Source organism: Rhipicephalus microplus, chromosome 1, assembly GCF_043290135.1.
Source record: "Rhipicephalus microplus isolate Deutch F79 chromosome 1, USDA_Rmic, whole genome shotgun sequence".
Lineage (NCBI taxonomy): Eukaryota > Metazoa > Arthropoda > Arachnida > Ixodida > Ixodidae > Rhipicephalus > Rhipicephalus microplus.
The window spans coordinates 103,270,411-103,290,735 of NC_134700.1; the positions used below are offsets into that span (position 1 = coordinate 103,270,411).

Sequence of the window (20,325 nt, forward strand, 5' to 3'; positions counted from 1 at the left end):
ATGCTCCTTTGACAGGCCGGTGAAGCTTGGGTATGTACCCCCATCCGACAGCGTGGTCACTCGGAAAAGTTTCTGCGGTGGTACTTCGGTCCGTACGAAGTTCCATGCCGACTCAGTGACATTACATAGGAAGTTCTGCCTGAGGGCACATCAAGATGTTCCCATGGGTTTTCACAAAGTGATGTGGTGCATGTGTCAAGGCTCAAGCCATATTTCTGGCATCGTCAATTGAATGTGGACTGACTTATTATGCAATGACTACTTATTTTTTGTCACTTTTGTTGCTTTTTGATGTGTCTTGTGCCCTAACTCCTTTCTTTATTGAGTACTACTGTAAGACCAGCCCATTTTTTTGCCTCAACACACTGTTGTTAGATTCCATAGAAGCGTCTTTTCTTTCTCATTTTTTTTCGACGATCCTCCCCAGCATCGAGACGATGCTTTTTGAGGAGAGGGAATGATGTCACAGTTACATGGGTATGAGCCATCAACTGTAGCGTGAAATCGCTTGGAAGTGGAGAAAGAAGAGAACATTGCTTCCCGGTCAGGGTGCGAGCAAGACTTCGATTCGTGGCTGTCTCTGTTATTTCGTTCGTAACAATATCGATGCCAAGTGATGAAAAATGTGGCAGATCCCACGTACTGAGGGAATCGATGATATACGAAGCACGAATGACTAAGGTTGGTATTTCACCTTAAAATCAGCTGAAAGTTACGAAGCGGGCGTAGATTATGCTGTACATGTCTTCTTTGCCATGATTATCATATTTCAATATGTCCCTTCTCTTTCTCGTCTATTCACGTCATGCAATAATCAATTTAGTATCACGTGACGTAATATGTGGAGCTAGCAAAACTACCGTGAGCACACTATGAGCGTAGCATGTAGTACTGTTTTACATAACACGAATATTAAGATTACCATGTTTGGACGCTTCATTTACCTTCGTCGTGTATTCCCGTCACCTAATAGCAAATTTGGTATATGTGGAGCTAGTGAAGTGGCCGCGAGTACGCTATGAGCGTAGCATGTAGTCTTGTTTTACATGACACGCATGTCATGATTATCACGTTTGGACGTCGCAATTACCTTCGTCGCCCATTCACGTCGCGTAATACCACGTTTTTATATATGAAGCTAGTGAAATGACCGAGGGCACACCATGAGTGCGGCGTGTAGTCATGACTAGCCATAACATGAAAATCATGACATGCATGTCATGATTTTCCAATTTGGGCCTGTCACTTATGTTCGCCATGCAGTAATGTCATATCATACCAGTTTTGCGAAATGTCATGAGAACGAAATCACCGAAGAACATGTAGCAAGACCATGAAATGTAAGTCATGACAATATTAGTATACATTTCAAGATTTTAATGTTATGACTAGTCACTTATGCCCGTCGTAGTCATGTTATGCCATACGAAATTTGATATTGATACTATTATTGAAACGGCCAGGAGAGCTAAATGTCACAGGCGGCTTGATTGATAGATAGATAGATAGATAGATAGATAGATAGATAGATAGATAGATAGATAGATAGATAGATAGATAGATAGATAGATAGATAGATAGATAGATAGATAGATAGATACGCTTAATATCACCGAAGTTTGCTCAGAAATGCTTCGCATTTAACATGAAATTGAAATTTGTCACATTTACAGAGCGCAATTCATTGGCGCGGGCTTCTTACATTTGCGAGCAGTCTTTTTGGCTTTACTGGGAATACATTCAGAACTTCAAGCTTTTCTTTTTCATCTTGTCAACAAAAACATTTCGTTTATTGAAAACATAAGCAACAATAATACATTTTTTGAAGATGGTTGGAGAGTCTTTTTTCCTGTTGATGTTTACTCCCGGTGCATGTATTCAGAAAGAGAAAACAATTTTTTATGATGCGCACTGCGTTCACGAAAAACATATTTTCTCACAAATAACCCGCACCAGCACATAACCTGCTCCCTGACTACTAACCACAGAAAAAGAACAACTAAAAAATATTATACAGGCCTCCGCTTGTGAGCATTATGATACCTTAATTGCATTATTGAAAAGTAGTGCCATGAAGCCAGCTTACGAACCAAAGATATGAACGTTCGTTCACACAATATTCAGTTATGGCAAACAGCAGACAACAGTAAAACAAGGAATCTGTTCCAAATTTATTTTTACGCGAGAACAATGTCTTCAAGCCGTTTTTGGAGAGATGGACTAGGGTGTTGAAATAAACTTCTTGGTCAGACATAATAGAAAAATAGTTGCAGACTGACTGTTGGTCTGTGATATAGTAGTCATAGCGAACACGAGCATCATTCTGCCCATCGGACGAGGTTTTACTTATTTTTCTGGCCTCGTATGAAAACAGATTTAGAAGCCGAACTCAACTATTGCTACGTTGCTTTGTGGTCTTTCAGTTGAACTACACTTTTTTTGACTGCACAAATCTTCCCAATTCACCAGCTCATACTTATTCTCCTTTAGAAAATATTTCACGTAGTTTCTAAGCGTGATCTTCTCAGGCCATCTGCTTTGTGTTGCTCACACTTACATGCTTTTGTTTTCAGAGCGTGAATCCAGCAGTAAGTTTCTGATTATTCTTTCTCTTGTTTGCAGATTGTAGCTTTTTCTTATTTAGGACAGAAGCGAATTTTGAACTTGAGCCAACTGATCAGCGGAATCGCGTGTAATTATTCAGTTAAATTGTTGGCAATGTCTAAGATACGCAAGGCCGCAATTTGATGTGATCGTGTTCAATGCCCTTTGAAATCTGAATGGGAGTGCATGATTTATGTTTTTACTTCAATTGACTCCATGTCCCTATTTTTTTTGTTGTTTGGTTATGCCATTACCGAAATGAATTCTCTAAAAAATGAGCAGCGACGTAAGCAACTATATAACCAGGAAGGGCTAACGTAGTTATGTAGAAGCTCTCTTGGTGTTGCCCATTGTTGTGATATTTAGAACACGTAAACTTTTGGGAATCCTGTCAACGTCTACTTTCTTCAAAAATCGTTGGCGACAGTATTTGCGAATCGGCACAAGACACGCTGTAAACTTGTCTTCGCGCTACTGGGCGAAAATGTAGGATTTGTCAGAAGTAGATCAGTTATCGCTAAATGCGCGTCAGGTATTAAATTTACCCCTAGTGGTCTTTGATATTGATATGTTGGGTTTAACTTCCCTAAACCACCATATGATTATGAGAGACGCTGTAGTGGAGGGCTCCGGAAATTTCGACCACCTGGGGTTCTTTAAAGTGCACCCAAATCTGCGCACACGGGCCTACATCACTTCCGCCTCCATCGGAAATGCAGCCGCCGCAGCCGGGATTCCAACCCGCGCCCTGCGGGTCAGCAGCCGAGTACCTTAGCAACTAGACCACCGTGGCGGGGCCCCTAGTGATCTTTCACAGTTTCTGCGTAATATGAGAACGACAGCTGGCGACGCCGCAAAGTCTTCTAGTTTTTGCACTTCTTGTCCATTAATCTGTGTCTACATTCCAGTTTCCGGGTTTACCTGGAATTTTAGTTTCCAAGAAATAGTGACGTAAACAAGTTGTCTACTCTATCTTGATAGCATCACACTATGGCATCGACTATGGCGTTGCTTACTGCTTGTACTGCCATTTCAACATGACATGCGCGCAGTAAGGTGAAGGCGGCTTTGGGAAAGTCTTACTTGACTTCAATTCCATGCATTGTTTCCAACTAATGAGAACACCTTCTTAGTAACTAAACAACTCACCATTGTGCAATAAAACCGCAAAAAAGTAGGTGATGAAAATAATTTTGAGCTACCATGGGCAGCGTAGTCTATTCAAAGTATTTTTTTTTCATTTGAACATGCTGTTGCAGATATAGAGTGATCATGCTTTTGGGGTCAGGACAGTAAGACTGACTTACTGATGAAAGCAGTTTATGTGATAGCTTTTCTAGAATAATTGTGCTGCCCTGCCAGTATCAAAAAATCTGTGGCGTGAAATTCCAGGTGAAAAAGCTGTCGCTAGAACAGAAGTCTTTCACTTACGCAGGTGACAATGAGGAGCGTCCGCATGGGCATCGTCGGGAGCAAAGACATGGTCAAAATTCCAAAGGTGCGCATGACATCCTTCTTGCTCTGAAGAATTGAGTTGCCTTTTTTTCTGTCCCCTAATAAGTTTAAGGATGTTATCATTTTCAAAATGTTTGACACTGTGGTAGTCAAAAAATGCGAGCAGAATGTTCAGCTGCATAGCTCGCGACAGCGAAATGTGTTTTTTATATGCTCTTAATAATTGTACGAAGGTTGTGCGAGCAGTTATTTTGGCATTGATTCGAATTCAAATCGAGTAGACGGGACATCGTATACAATAAAATTGAAATAGAATTCAGGTTTTACCACTAGTGCAACCATTTTCAAAGCAACCTAAGAGTTTTAATATACAATTTTTCCAAACAGTGCAATTTTCATTCTATTTTATTTGAATAAACGCTCAATAACTTTCACAAAAGAACAATATTTATAAATTTCACTGACAAAAACACAACTTTTTCGTAAAATATGGGAAGCTCGCATAGGGCAACAGCTAGGAATGTAGAAACATTATGTAACTGGAGGTTGAAATACACGAGTGCCTTTAGGATGGACTAATAACGGTGAGAATTTGTGACCAGCTTTCGAAGAAAATTGATATAACGATTATTATTAAGTAGTATTCATGAGTTGACATCATCATGAATGTTATGAGGAATATAACTAATTATTCAGTCGGTTCGCCGGCATTGCAGTCTTAGGCGAATGCGCCTTGATCCTGCAATTAAGCACAGGATCAATATGTTCCTGTAAAACCAAGGCAGCATGCACCACTTAGTTCAGTGAATAAAACAATAAAAACTACTCCCCATATTTGAACGTTTTGTTGCTTTAAAGTTTTCTTTTTCATCAGTGCTTACTATTCGAAAATTATTCGGCGTTTCGAATATTCACTATTCGATTAGAGTTCCCCACTGTGTAGCAGTGGTTAAGGGGCTCTACTGCCTACCCAAAGGTTGTGGGATTGATACCGGCCGCGGCGGTCGCATTTAGACGAAGGCGAAATTGTGTGTCCCATGCATTCGGTGAATTCAGCGCCTGTTAATGAACACGAAATGGTCGAAACTCCCGTAGCCCTTCATTGCGGCGTATCTACTAACTATATCGTGGATTTGATACGTAAGACCCAGTTATTATTATTATTATTATTATTATTATTATTATTCGATCGGAATACTGAATTGAATAAAACACTATTCCATTCGTTATAAAATGTTCTAATATTCGCACATAGATAATTTGTACAATACAATTAAAAGAATTTGGCTTTTATTCAGTGAAAAATGGTGTCTGTGCTAGGTGTCTGTGCTAGGTTTCCGCGTCTAAATTAAAATATTAGACAAAATAATTTTCAACAAAATATCAGTCTTCTAATGCACAATTACCAAGGTCAAATCATCATAAAAATTGTTTATGGCGAGTGTTCTTTATACTAATGGTGAGTTGTATTGCTGCCTATTATTTATTGCAGACGTCAAAGGGTAAGCCTGCAGTATTTCTTTGTTCCACCGAGCTTCAGAAAATTTCAGAGATTACACCATTCCTGTTTACACTTAATCTGGCGTCACGCAGTCATGCAGTAGGACAATTTGCAAAGTTCCGTGGATTTTCGTTCTGACCAGCTAAATTGCGTCACTTGTAACTTCAACAGTCTAGAAGAGTTAAGGGCACGACAACGTAAGAAGACTTGGCCCTTGCGAAAATAGTGCTTAAACATCAGTCCGGCCCTATAAAGTAACAAAAGGGAAGTTTTCAGGGCTCCTCTTTTGTTTGCTCCGGCACAACGTTAATTTGACCTAAAAGACAAGGAAACTAAGAAGAGTCCAGAGGTGATATTAGAAAAAATTATAACATGCATTTGATAATTACATTGTACTTACTTCTTATAACATCCCCTATACTTTCCTTGGTTATCTCTTCTGTTCTGAATATAGGTTAGGCTTATGGTGTCGTGACAACAATGGCACGAATACGTGACCCAGTCAATAGTTACAGGACTTGCATATTGAATGTTCGTTTAGTACAGACCCTTTGCTAAAACAGCACGAAAATCCCAAAACACTACCTAACTTTAAAGCTAAAGTACAAAACTCCTTTACGCTTTTGCGCTCAAAAGGTCACTGACCTTTGGATAAAACAAACAAGTACTGTTTTCTTTGTCCCTCGGCCTTGTAACGAAGGAGCTATTGATTGAGGAATACAAACAACGTGAGCTCCACGGTGCTGTGAAAAGGTCATTCAACGTTTTACCCTTAGAATCACTTCACTCGAAATAACAGAAAATTACGCTCGAAGCACAAAGTATCTGGGCTCTATGTTTGTCTCCTAAAGTTAGAGTATACCTTAATTTCAGTCGTGCGAGCAAAAAATTTCAGTTCTTTAAAACTACGGAACAAATGTATGAAATCTCTTCTTTCGCAGAACAGGAATACGCGGAGATATAAATGAACCCGATGAACTCATTCATCAAGAGACTTAAGCATCTTACGGATTTTCAAAAAACCTTTATTCCATTGTTATTCGGCCTCTGGGCTCTGCGTTACCGCTTTGGAAATAAATGTATTTGTTGTGATTGGAGAAGATGATCTTTTTGCAGTAGACTGCGTTACAGGTTGCCTGTCTTCGTTTTTTAAGCAGTACTTACAAGTCAACCTGGATGAGCAGAAGAAATACTTTATTCTGTAGCTCCATCAGCTACTGCTGACGCTCTGTGATTTTCTGAATAAGTTTGCTCTTTCTCGCTCTATACACATGTATGCATTCTAGAAGCATGAGTGGTTGACGATATTTGTTGAAACAATATCCGCAGATGTTCATGCGCTCCTGAATGTATGTGAATGTGCGTGCGTGTGTGTGTGCGCGTGCGTCTTTAGTATCTGTGGCTGTGTTTTTGCACGGACATGTGCGTATCTGGACGTGAAATATTCTAATCTTCATAATGTTTTCCGAATGAATTGTATGTTTTCCGAATAGAATGGGTGCACTATCCACATATAGGAATAAGTGTCATAAAGCAAAATGCGGTTTTATCTTAATCAGCAATTTATAATTCAGTTTATTTCGGCTGGCCATGTCAACCAAACAATTTAAGCTGCGCTATCTTGCGCCTGTAATAATAAACATTGAGTGCGTTCTAAATATATACGTTGTTTCATCCTTTGGTCATTGCCAGGAATCCCGAAGTGGCGCAGGCACTCTGCATTGCAGCGGTGGGGCTCGCGGCTTTGCTGGGCGTCGTCATGTTCTTCCACTCCAGAGCAGCGCGTAAGCAGCGACGGCGTTTTACTTCTTGTATTTCGCAACCGGTCAACCTCTTAGGGGCTGGGCACTTCTAAGACACGCATTGGATCAAAAGCCGGTGGCTGACGTTGTCGGTTCCTCAAATCTTCGGTGACGCTTGGGTACCTTGTTACGCAACAGTCTTATGGCGTTCGCGTGTGGTTGCGCAACAGCACTACAGAGAAACTTACCCAAATAGTAGAACTGCTCAAAGTTCCTACGATTCAAGTGCATTTCACTGAGCTGCAACTCAAGTGCACTTGTGCCGAATTTGGAACAGAGTCATCAAAGTCTTACACGGCCGCGTCTTATGGAGCAGTCACTATATCTTTTTCTGATGCCGGTATTTGCCACTCGTACAGAATCATTTTTAGTGGAGCATTAGGCAATACTAGCGGCCGTAAAACACATCAAAATGTTTGGAATCACAAGTGCACTCATGCACACCAATTTTTTTAAGTGTCCCGAGAGCTTGAAAAACTCTTAGAGTGCATAAAGCCTGCCATTGCCTGAATATACTCTCTCCTGTGCACAATTTACACATCCAAACAGCATGCTGTAGTACGCAGGGTGCCAGGGCAACGCGATATCGTAGGCAACGTACTGACTAACCAGCTTGCCACATCAGTGCATGCAAAACGTTGCCACATCATAAACAGCTATCCATGTGATGAGGGAAAGGCGTTTTTTGCGAATAGGAAATACTGGCATTGTTTATGAAACTGAAAGGTGCTTGGTAAATTGCACGCAGGGACTGTCCACTGTCCATATACCTCAGTATCACTTTTGCTGCTCAAATAGGACACACACACAAACAGATAAACAAGCACAAACACATAGATGCACGCACATGGGCACTTTTTTCTCATGCAGTGATGTTTTGATCCAGCCAGATGTGATGAAGAAATTGGAAAACACCTGTTTCCTAGCTTCTGAACACAAGAACTTCAAGAACGCATTCCCACTATTTATGTGTCCTCAGATTTTATTACCATGGTCAGTTGTTTCTCATTCAGCACTCATAGAAGATATTCCCACACGACACTGTCATCTTTATAACGCCTATGTATCTTTTGCGTTCCTATACAGCAAGCGTTTTTATACAGCATGGCAGCCACATTGCATCGCATCATTGTGATTGGTCGCCGCTAACGCTCTATTATTTGTATAGCACTCTGTGGCCAAACCTACTCTATACTCTATACCATTACAGCTGACAGGGATGCTTTAAAACACACTGCTACGCTGATAAAACACTTTGCGATGCTAAAAATCTAAAGGAAACACGCACAATTTCCTTCAAAACTCGGTGAAGTGATGTCGTAAAGCGTGGCTAAGTAGTTAAATTTAAGGAGCTGTCATTGGCATGCGTACTTTAGACCACGCTTACTTTATTCGCACGTCCACAAAATGATATATATATTTTTTGCCCATTAAACGCCCTCTGCAAGAAATTGGTGAGTCTAGCGTTGGCAATAAACCACTATCACCCACCCATCCCCTTATCACTAGTTAGCAAGACAGTCCCGATGTACTCGGCTGTCACTCGTGTCTCATGTGGTTTCAGACTATAAAAAGACCATGCATCAGTGAATTAACAGTTCACTTCGTGTTGCCACTACGTTGCGTCACTTCAGTGGCGACGAAGATGGGATCGAGGCCGCCGGAGTTTGACGAGGCAGCGAACAGCTGGGATGCCTACCGGGTGCGTCTCGAGGCTTACTTTTAAGGCAATGATATCACGGACTCCTCACAGCGTCGGGCACTCTTGGTAGCCTCACTCAGTGACAGCGTGGTACGAGTCATTCAGGGACGATGCCCGTCGACGCCCGTGAACAGCCTAACGTACGAAGACGTCTCAGAGATGTTGGAAGAACACTACAAGCCGCAGGTGAGCGAGACTGCGGCAAATCACGAATTTTTTGTGCGGAGGCAAGGAGACAACAAGACGGTCAAAGATTTTGTCGCAGACTTGCGATGTCTTGCAAAAGACTGCAACTTCGGCAGTTTTCTGAACAGAATATTACGTGACCGAATAGTGTGCGGCATGGGATGATGAGGCCAGGTTGTTTCTGCTGACCCAAAGGAAGCTGACTGTGCAGGAAGCTGAGGAATTCGCCATGTCGTCAGAAATTGCTGACCGTAACGTCCGGTTCATGAAAGATGTAAACGGCGAGAACGACGCGGGTAACATGCACCTGGTTCAAAGGCGTCATAGCAGCGGACAAAAAAAGAGGCAGCGGGTACGACACAGGTGCACCGCGTCAGTCGTGCTGGAGCTGTAGCTCTAACCATTCGGAACACAAATGTCATCATGTCGGAAAGATGTGCCACAAGTGTGGCACTAAAGGACACTTGGCTAGGATGTGCCAGCGCAGGCGCAGTGGCCGGCAAGGATCGTACGCGCTCAGAGAGCTTTCGGACGGAGAGGACAGTAACGAGGAAATGCTTTTCGCCCTATATGCCAAAAACAACGTTGACCAGCCAGATACACGGCCCATCGAACGGAGCCTTGTCTGGGGCAGCAGGACACTGCGGATGCTGATCGACACGGGTTGATCAGTTAGCGTGATTCCAGAAAAGGTCTTCAGGAAAAACCGTAAGTGGTGGCCAAGACTAGAAAAAACGCCACTTCGGCTATCCTGCCTCCTCAGTACTCTTCCAGTAATCGGCAATGTCGTTCTAAGCGTCGAATACGACAAGCCTCAAGTGAATAGTTTGCTCGTGGTAGTGGATTGTGACGGTCCACTACTGTGCGGCCGAAACACCATTCAGTCTTTCCGTGAAACGGGCGTGTCACTTTTAGAAGAAAGGGCTCTTCCGAGTGTCTACGCGCTGCAGGCGAAAGTTGACTTAAAAGTGCTGCTGGAAGAGTTCTCGGACTTATTTCAAGATCGGCTTGGCTGTTACAAAGGTACGCCTGTCAAGCTGTACAGGAAAGAAGGGGCCATGCCTTGGTTTTTGAAGGCCCGCCCGGTGCCCTTCACGCTTCGCAAGGCAGTCTCAGCAGAAATCGACTGTCTCGTGCAGCAAGGTGTCCTAACTCCGGTGAGCGTTACCGAATGGGCTGCTCCCGTCGTACCAGTGGTGAAGAAAATGGAGACATCAGATTGTGCGCTGATTTTAAGCTCATGTGAATCCGGCCACTCACCTGGAACAATACCCTTTGCCTAAGGTGGATGATATTTTTGCCGCACTTTACGGGGGAGCAGTCTTCACTACACTGGATTTGAGCAATGCCTATAACCAGCTCCCGCTTGATGAAGAAGCGATGATGACTGTCATCAGTACGCACTACGGCTTGTACTCGTACAACCGACTAGCCTTCGGCATCTCGTCGGCCCCCGCATTGTTCCAGCGGTGCATTGAGTCGTTATTCCGGGACTTGCCAAGACTACGTGTATACCTAGACGACATCATAATCGCCGGGAAAGAATGGGACACTGCCACGCTTCGACAAGTTTTCCAGAGACTTCGTGCCAATGGCCACCAACTGAACAAAGCCAAATGTCAGTTCCGTGAAAAAGAAATGCAGTTTCTGGGGCACAAGATTGATGCGTCTGGCCTTCACCCACTGCGGGACAACCTTGATGCCATAACAGCTGCTCCAAGGCCAGCACCGGTAAGCCTACTCAAGTCATTTCTGGGGCTCGTAACCAATTACTCGAAATTTTTGCCAAATTTGGCCACAACCTTGGCTCCTCTCTATCGCTTACTGAGCAAGGGGCAATGCTAGCATTAGAAAAAAGAGCACCAAAGAGCGTTCAAAGGAGCGAAGCGCGCCTTGTTAAAGGCGAATTTTCTGGTTCACTACGATCCGCAGAAAGAGTTGCGGCTGGAGTGTGATGCTTCATCAGATGGCTTAGGGGCAGTATTATTGCATCGCATTGATGGCGTGGATCACCCGATAGCTTTTCGTTCAAGAATGCTGACGTCAGCAGAACGCAATTCTTCCCAAATAGAGAAAGAAGCGTTGGCCTTGGTGTTTGGAACTTGCAGATTCCGCGATTTCCTGCTGGGGAACCGTTTCACGCTGGTGACAGATCATAAGCCACTCACCGCGCTTTTCCACCTCAACAAGCCCATCCCGCAGATGGCGGCAGCTCGAATTCAGCGTTGGGCGCTTCTTCTATCAGCTTACCAGTACAATCTAGAATACCGCAAAGGAACCCAAAATGGTAACGCAGATGCCCTCAGTCGCTTGCCTTTGCCAGAAGACAATGAACGTGGAAGTCAAGAAGTGACAGAATACGTACTGTATACGCAGGGTCTGGACGCAAGAGCGCTTCCGTCTAACTAAATCATTACTTTGACCCAGGAGGACAGCACACTTCGGCAAATCCGGGAGTGGATCGAGCAGGGCTGGCCATCACGTCTTACAGGGCAGCAGCAGCATCTGCAACCGTACTTCACGCGCCGACATGAACTCATTATGAGCCGTAGCCTCGTTTACTGGGGTCATGGTGTGGTCGCGCCAGAGGCAGCCCGTCACTACCTACTCAACGAGCTGCACGACACGCACACAGGTGTTGGGGCCATGAAGAGGCTCGCTCGCACGCTGTTCTGGTACCCAGGATTAGACAAAGATATTGAAAGATCTACACCCCTCGAGAGTGGCAAATCACCAGCTTAACTGCTGCTGGGATTCGATCCGCGGACAAGGTTGTCCGCCCACTTTCTAGCAGGGGCAGTGCCTGCCGAGGCCGAAGCTACCCGATAACGACTTTTGTCGGTCACAACGCCGCCCCTTTTCCCACCCGGAAAGCCCATCTGGTACAGCCAATTTCAACAAGGGCAGAAATGGCTGCCAGGGACAGTAATAGCAACGGACGGCAAAGGGATGGTGAAAGTGGAGACCCCCTGGAGACCCAGCGCCAGCATGTCGATGAGCTGAGGGCACGGCTGACGTCAAGCATGCCAGAAAAGAACCCATCGGCAACCAGCACAAGTCCAGCGGAAACTCAGCCGGCCCCAGACGCTCGAGAAGCCAGTCCAGCAACCATTGACTCCAGTCCAGCGACCCCTCAGTCACCCGTCTCGACGCGAGCAACCAGGGCGCCGGAAGCAGTCCCAAATCTACTCCATCGTTGAACGCGAACACGACACCCTCCGGAACGACTAGGCTTTTAAACTTTTGAAAGGGGAAGATATGCAGCATTGGCAATAAACTACTATCACCCGCCCATCCCCTTATCACTAGTTAGCAAGCCAGCCCCGATGTACTCAGCTGTCACTAGTGTCTCACGTGGTTTCAGACTATAAAAGATCATGTATCAATGAATAAAGAGTTTAGTTCGTGTTGCCACTACGTTGCGTCACTTCAGTGAGCTTTCCAACTAACTTTATTCACGCCTAACGATAGTCGCATTCAGCTTATACGCATTCATTTACACTCTCTAGCATTCTGTATTTCACTCTAAAATTCTGTATTCTCTCATTTACTCTTCTTCGGTAATTTCCTCGTTATTCGTTAAGCATCACTAGCAGAGTGTTCATAAAAATTATCGCATACTATGGGGGATTATGGTTACCTTTTAATAACAGTGAATACCATGAACAGGGGCACATATTTATGTCCTGTGTGTACGAGTGCCTTTGCGGTATACTGACCACTGTATGCTCCTTAGTCAATAGAAGGTGCGTCACTACGTAAACCATGTAATACCATATGCTAATATCGTTTGATAAGGCTGATCAGTGTCCTCTTGCGAATACTTTAAAATTGTACAATAAAGTTACAGTTAGGCCCTGTCGTTTTACAGTGACTTCAAGGAATACCAATTAAATTTATCACATGATACTGTTTTCAAGTATGTACGATAAGTAAGGTGAAACAGCCGAACGCCCCTCTACGTATTTGTACGTTGTGGACAACGAATTATATGAATGTACAGATGTGCCCTGTTGTGCTCAAATACCAAAACTCCCGAGCATTTTTGCTGTCGGCCTTTGTCAAAGTTTTGACGTTTTCGTGGGCTGTGCAGACCCCTAGTTGAAACGCAGTCAGATCCACATTAACTTGTTTAAAGAAAAGAGCGTCGTGAAACAGTGTCAAATATAAGCCAAAAATATTGAAAGATACTTTGTAAATTCCAAGGTGCTCTCGTCGAAAGCCTGTGGCCACTCGACTTAGCATGACATTTTTTGTTTTTTACATGCTCTCAGTAGTCAGGAGATTGCTGAGAGAGTGAGGGACGGGGCCTCAGTTGGCACAATTCCAGGGTACGTACGGTCGGACCGTCACCACGGTTGTGAGATAGTAGACTTTCGCCTTAATACGAGTGAGACTCTTGAGACTACCCGCCAATCAGTGAACAATAAAAAAATGGCAGAGTTCAGTTGCCAAGGCATAAAAAGCGCTGGTGAACTCCCCCTCCCTTTATTCAGAAAGTTTTGCATAGATCTCCTTGGCGCTCTTCTAAGCCGTTCATAAGTAACAATTTTAAAAGCATAGAACGCAAACACGCACTCATGCTCTTCCACAACACTATACCAATGCCTTGCGCTCATGTCTTTATAAGGCTATTTTAGCATAGTATACCCGAATGAATTGTATAAGTAGTTGAGAACACATTTTGTTACGTTGTATTTTCTTACTCCTCTACGACCAGTTTGTGTCCATATAACTTTATGTTAAGTGAAAGAGAGTCGACAAATTAGACTTTGTGAGATGCCTACAACCACGTGCACGTACCATGATTGAACTGCGAGGGAGCATTGTCTTCGTGTACCAGTTTACCGGTCCCTTGCTTTGTCAAAATTGCTGTGGTGAACGGAGTTGGGTGATTCCACGGGAGATCTACACGAGTCGAAAAGGTGGTATTTACGTCTGATTGTTTATTTTATATTTTGTGCACATACCACCCAGTATCCCGAAAGTTAACTTCATTTTTTCAGTAATTGCTTAGTTTAGGAGGAAAAAATAATGAACCTAATTTGTACAGAGGACCTACTTCGTCCCTTCTCATTTACTAAACGTAACGATATAAAAACACAAATATAGGCTTGAAGAATGCGAATTTTTTCAGTAAATGTACGCCTAATGATGAGTAAAGCAGCATTGTCTGAAGCTTCAATGCTGAAGCGAAGTGTTTGTGAAAAGCTCTGAACAGCTGAAATTTTTGAAAAGTTGCTTGATCTGAGATTTTTTCTCCTAAGCTAAATCATGTAGGGTTTCATAACTTAGGGACCAATTACAACATAATGTTTACAACATTTCCTGTCAATACTGTTGCTCTACCTCAAATACATAACTTTATAAATGGCCTAAAACTTAAAATTTGTCGATAATAAAGCTTAATGAAAAACTAATATTTAAAAACTCCATATCATTTTTTTTAAAATCTCATAAAAAGTTCTTAACAGATTACAGAAAACGAATATAAAAAAATCTATTCGTTATTTTATTTGCAGCGACAATATTACGGGTGGAAGTTCCAGTTTTTCGAGCATGCACTTAGGCGATAAACGCATGAGAAATTCGGCTAAAAAAAGTGGGCTTGAGCTTCTGAGTCGTTCGAACAGGACCATACTTCCAAAGAATAAGCACATTTAGCACATCGAGGAATAAATTTCTGTAAAGGCGTATTTCTGTTGCGCTTCACTCAGCTTAATAGCAGATGAGCAATGCATTATGTCAAACTCTAAGGCAATCTGTACTATCAGACAACGAGAAGAGTTGAAATGCTCTAACACTAGCATATGACCACAGAAGAGTGCACATGAACACTTCAAATGACCCCTCCCCTATCCCCGGCCTCTTAAGCTGAAGAATGCATTGAAAAAAAAGCCATGGTGTGCTCAAAACGCTGCACTTTTTTTTTCAGATGACTTACAGCAGTGCTTGACACTAACAAATCACTACCATAATTTCTATCGTTAGTTGAGGTTGACCAAACGCACCGAAAACATAGTCCTGCAACACGGGGCAAAAATATGCACAAAAACAATCTTAAAGTAACGAATGGTCTCTATGTATTCTCCATTTGCATAGAGCATTTTTACATTCTTCAGCCATATGGTCTTCTTCATTATCATTTCAGATGCCAGCTTAATCACTCCCAAGATTGCCACATTTAGGTAGGAGAGTGAGAGTTTGTGCTTTGCTAGGCTTTCATAAACGATGCTTCGTTCAAATGAGAGATTTTTTACCGTTTCGTATAGATAAAACCCTATGATATCATACATTGCCTGCAAAAGGGGGTGCGCATAAAATTCTTCAGCAGACGATCGGGAAGGAAACGTTAATCCGGGTTCAGGTTAAGGAGGCGGCCGCAGCCTTACTAAATCTCAATATTCGTTAAGCTTCGGTGGTTCCTCGCGGGAGCCTATTCTCATTTAGGTTTAATGAACCAATACGTTAGAAGCACATGAATGTAATAGCTGCCTCATGTAACCGAGTTGAGCAACTGAGGTACGAATAAGTTCGTAATCTCAAGCCTTGACTTTAAACGGCAAATTGAGATATTTTCGTAGGGCGCGCTTGAAAAGGTCATTCCTGTTCCCCAAATCTGCTTTTCCTGTGTAAGTATGGTCCTGTTCAAACTACTCAGAAGCTCAAGCCCACTTTTTTAGGCCTATTTTTCATGCGTTTATCGCCCGAGTGCATGCTCTAAAAGCTGAAACTTCCTGCCGTAATATTGTCGCTGCATATAAAATAACGCATTATGTTTTTTAGATAGTCGTTTTCAATTCTCTGTGAAGAATGTTTTATGAGATTTCAAGAAAAATTGAAATTGGGGTTTCTATATAATTATTTTTTATTACGCTTTTGTCGATGAGTTTGAAAGTTTGAGGCCACTTATAAAATATGTGTTTGAGGTACAGCAACGGTATTGACTCGGAATACTGTAACCAATATGTTTTAATAGGACAAAAAGGTATGAAACACTACCTGATTTAGCTTAGGAAAAAAAAGCTCAAATCAAGCATCTTTCGAAAAAAAATGTCACCTGTTTAGACATTTTTCAGAAACACTTTCCTTCAGCATACTAACTTCAAACAATGCTGCTTCACTCATCCCTACGCATACAATCATTTAGGAAGATGTCGTGTTCATCAAGCTAATACCTGTGTTTTTGTATCGTCGTTAACTTTCGTAAATCAGAAGGGACGAAATTGGTCCCGCTGTACAAAATAAGTTCAATATTTTTGCTTCTCCTGAACTATCCAGTTACTAAAAAATGAAGTTCACTTTCGGGCTACTTTGTAGTATGTGCACCAAATATAAAATGAACAATCAAATCTTAAATAGCAACTTTTCGACCCGTGTCGATCTCTCGTGGAATCACCCTGTGTTGACTTTGCCGTTATGCCACTAGCTGCAATGGTTTACGTCGAGTGTTCTCAAACTTTCTGACCTTGGTGATCTCCAGCGGCTTTTCCAGAGTGCCACGGAACTGCGAGATATTCAGGAAAGAAGATCTTCAGGCTTTCACGATGTCCGTTGACGCTGTCGTTGTCGTAGCTTCCCGTAGGACGGAAGCACCGGTGGCCCTACACGTACCGTACATATGGCGTTCATAGCGCGCATATGGTTTATGCATATACCGTACTCTGCCCGTACATCTGTCCATTCGAACATCCGTCCGTCCCTATGGCCGAGCATCTGGCCCTCCACCTAACCCTCCGTCCATCTGACTGTTCATTCGTGAATTTGTCCATCCATCCGTCTGTGTGTCTGTCCGTTTTTTATACTAGTCAGTGACGTCGGCGTACACATTATGGACCTTAGGAGTAGCTTCAATCCATCATCTGCATTCACTTCGTCGATCAGCTCCTGATATTTTTTGAGCATGATGAGAATCAACAGTGGGAGGGGAAGGAGGGTGATTACGGCTTTCGGAACCGTAGTCTATCACAAGAAAATTTGGTATTTTAGTGAGTTTCCTGAATATTTCACCTTGCCAATTTTCAATGTTTTCTTTCATTGTTACAATTATTATGTTTTATCGCGTAAGGCAGTCATCACTGCTGTAGCAACATTAGTGCTGCGCTACTCGGCACGTGGGTAAAGGTTGAATTCTTGGTATGAAGCAAGAAATATTTTAGAAAAAAGCATTGCACAAAGAAATTGGTGGCAGTGATTTGGGTTGAAAGAACAAAAAAAGGCGCCTATATTCTGTAGCCTGGTTGGAAGCACAGCTCAGCAACTAAAGCGCTTGAAAAAGCTCTTTTTCTCAGGCCAGGAAAAGGGCTCCTATATTTTTTCCCCGTTGCTTCAGTGAAGGGTGCCTAAATAGAACACGAAATTTTGTTTTAGCTACGTTGATCACTCGGTTGTGTATTCCTCCTTTGCTTCTCTCTTTACTAAATGTGAACTTCAGTACACTCCAACCGTAAAAGTTACACACACACACACACACACACACACACACACACACACACACACACACACACACACACGCACACACACACACACACACACACACACACACACACACACACACACACACACACACACACACACACACACACACACACACACACATAGGTACATGTGCGCAGATCCACGCGGCCTGCAGGGGATTATAAGACAGACAAAGCTCGAACTTGGGCTGGTTGGTATTGACCTAAATACATAATGTAGCTCTCGTCCTGTGTGCATCTTTCTCTGTCCTTGCTTTGCTCCGCTTTATTGTGTATTTAAATCTGACAGACCCTTGCATTCGCACGTATATGAGAGTAAATCTAACGGCATGTCTCCCATTGCAGCTCCTAGAAGAGTGGCTGTGCGTAGGATCCACGCCGAACTTGGCGACGACAGCCACGATCCGCGGGTGCGAGGCGGCGATGGCCGTGGCCACGCGTCCAGTGACCGATTCGACGAATCAGAAGGTAGGGCCCGACCGTGATTCTCATTAGTCTTAAACATCGAGTGCATATTTCAGTGAAGCTTGGTCGTTCAACGCGAGGTGTTTGGCAAACCGTTGCTTGCGGGGCTATATTGTCACAATGCAGAAACAGCAGCAAAGTTGGCCGGCGACAAAGTTTGGGTATGGAGTCCTATCCGCCGCCGGGGACTGTCTGAAAAATTGCTGAAGAAGTATTTTGGCCCCTACACAGTTTTACAACGCCTGAGTGACGTTAATTACGTGGTCGTTCCTTACAGCCCCTCCACAACTCGCCGGAAAAAAAAACTGAAATCGTGCACGTTGTGCGAATGAAGCCCTACTTTTCGGACTGACTTACACCATACATCTACTACACCGTCTTTTGTAGAAGAGCATCGGGACGCTGCTCTCTGGAGGGGGCAAATGCCACATTGAATATGCAGCGCGAAGAGGACAACGAAGAACACGCACAGCGAGTGAAGAAGACGAGGTTCTCTCCCGATCAGTTTGCCAGTATTCTAATACAATTAAAGTGAGTTTCCTGGATTGCTTCACGCTCTTTCGGTGCTACGCGGTATGGGTTCTGTCGTATTGGCCTTGCCGTCTCCTCCGTTATTATCTGGTGCTTCATCAGTGGCGTTTCACTGACCCTCGAGGTCGATGAAAAACAGTCTTTGAACTGGTGAAGAAGACCTACTAGACGCTGCCTCTGAGCTGGTGATAAATCCGTGCTTACGTCAATAGGTGGTGGTGCTGACGTGGCTTGCAGCTCGTCCTGTTGTACTACACAGCACTCGCGGATTTCGGTGATCTCGTCGAAGTAGGCAACTGTAGTGCCTTGTGTAATGTGTCGTCGCTCGTTGGTAAAATTCGTCAACAGAACCTCTGCTTCACCGCACACAACGTTGACGATACTTCTGGCAATTGCAACACCGCGAGAGAGTAGGAGCGTCAATACTTGTTCAGCGATTCCTTCTCCAGTATTCTGCTCGCTGCACGTGACTGGAACAAGGCGGCACAATAACGGAGGTATGGTCACATCGTCAATGACTCGTAGGGATTTTCGGTGTAGCGCCGCGCTTTGATCCGCTGAAAAGGTCAGTACACCGTCCGGAATATTGATGATGGCACCATATTCACGCAAGAAATCCATCCCCAAGATTGCCTGCTTGCAACACTCAGAAAGGATAACAAAAGTTGCGACGAAGGATGCATCCCCTATCTTCATTCTTGCGGTGCACTTTCCGGTAGGTGTGAGTAGCTGCCCTCCAGCTCCTCTAATCTGCGGTCCTGTCCATTCTATTCTAACCTTCCTGAGCGTGTCTGCCAGACTCTCACTCATTATCGAGAAGTCCGCGCCAGTGTCGACCAATGCCATGACGTCATGTCCGTCAATCGTAATTGCAACTTCGGCAGCAACAACCCCATCTTTCGTCGATTCATTGAAAATGTGTCTCTCTTCGCTCGGCAGTAATGGGGGATTTTCAGCACTTCGACGATTCGCAACCTTCCCCCCTAAGGTCGCTGCTTTTAGTTTCCCCGGCGTGGACTAGGAGATCTCCCTCTTGGAATGTCAGTGGTGCTCCGTCTAGAGGATGGAGAAAAACGCCCAGGAGAGGGTGAGCGTGACCGAAACCCAGGAGGAACATCCCGCGGGGTCATGACAGTCGTGTCGACGTCAGATGTTCCGTTGAAATGGCGCCGAGGAACCGTAGAAGGAAATCCTTGGTACCCTGTGGCGCGATACGGGCAATACCGAACGATGTGGCCTGCTTCCCCACAGTGAAAGCACAGGGGCCTATGATCAGGGGTACGCCAGATGTCAGTTTTGCGAAGTGGTGGCCGCCTCGGCATCGAAGTTTCTCTGTAGTACCAAGGCGCTGTCGGCGGATGTTGCTGGTGGTACTGATGTGGTGTCGGCACGTTCGCTGGCTGTCGGCGGACTACGTCTGCATAGCTTGCCCTGGGACTGCTCGTGTTCGGCTCAGGAAGCGAGAGCGCTTGCCTGATCTCCTGGCGTACAACTTCCGTCACTGAGGCGATCGCGCAGTCATTCGGTTTGACGACGAGTTTCTTGACCTCTTCTTGTACGATTTCTCGTATTAGTTGGCGCAAAGAACCTTCGTCGGGTGTT

General features: G+C 44.0%; 1 protein-coding gene across 1 annotated transcript in view; it reads left to right on the top strand.

Annotated features, from left to right (window-relative positions):
• LOC142765573 (uncharacterized) overlaps positions 1 to 20,325 on the top strand; it is a 114,334-nt gene that overhangs the window by 24,295 nt on the left and 69,714 nt on the right. Inside the window, exons 4-8 of the mRNA XM_075866766.1 lie at positions 2,574 to 2,588; positions 4,040 to 4,102; positions 5,552 to 5,561; positions 7,253 to 7,344; positions 18,073 to 18,195. Of these exons, the coding sequence (XP_075722881.1) occupies positions 2,574 to 2,588; positions 4,040 to 4,102; positions 5,552 to 5,561; positions 7,253 to 7,344; positions 18,073 to 18,195 (303 nt within the window). The remainder of the gene's footprint in view (positions 1 to 2,573; positions 2,589 to 4,039; positions 4,103 to 5,551; positions 5,562 to 7,252; positions 7,345 to 18,072; positions 18,196 to 20,325) is intronic.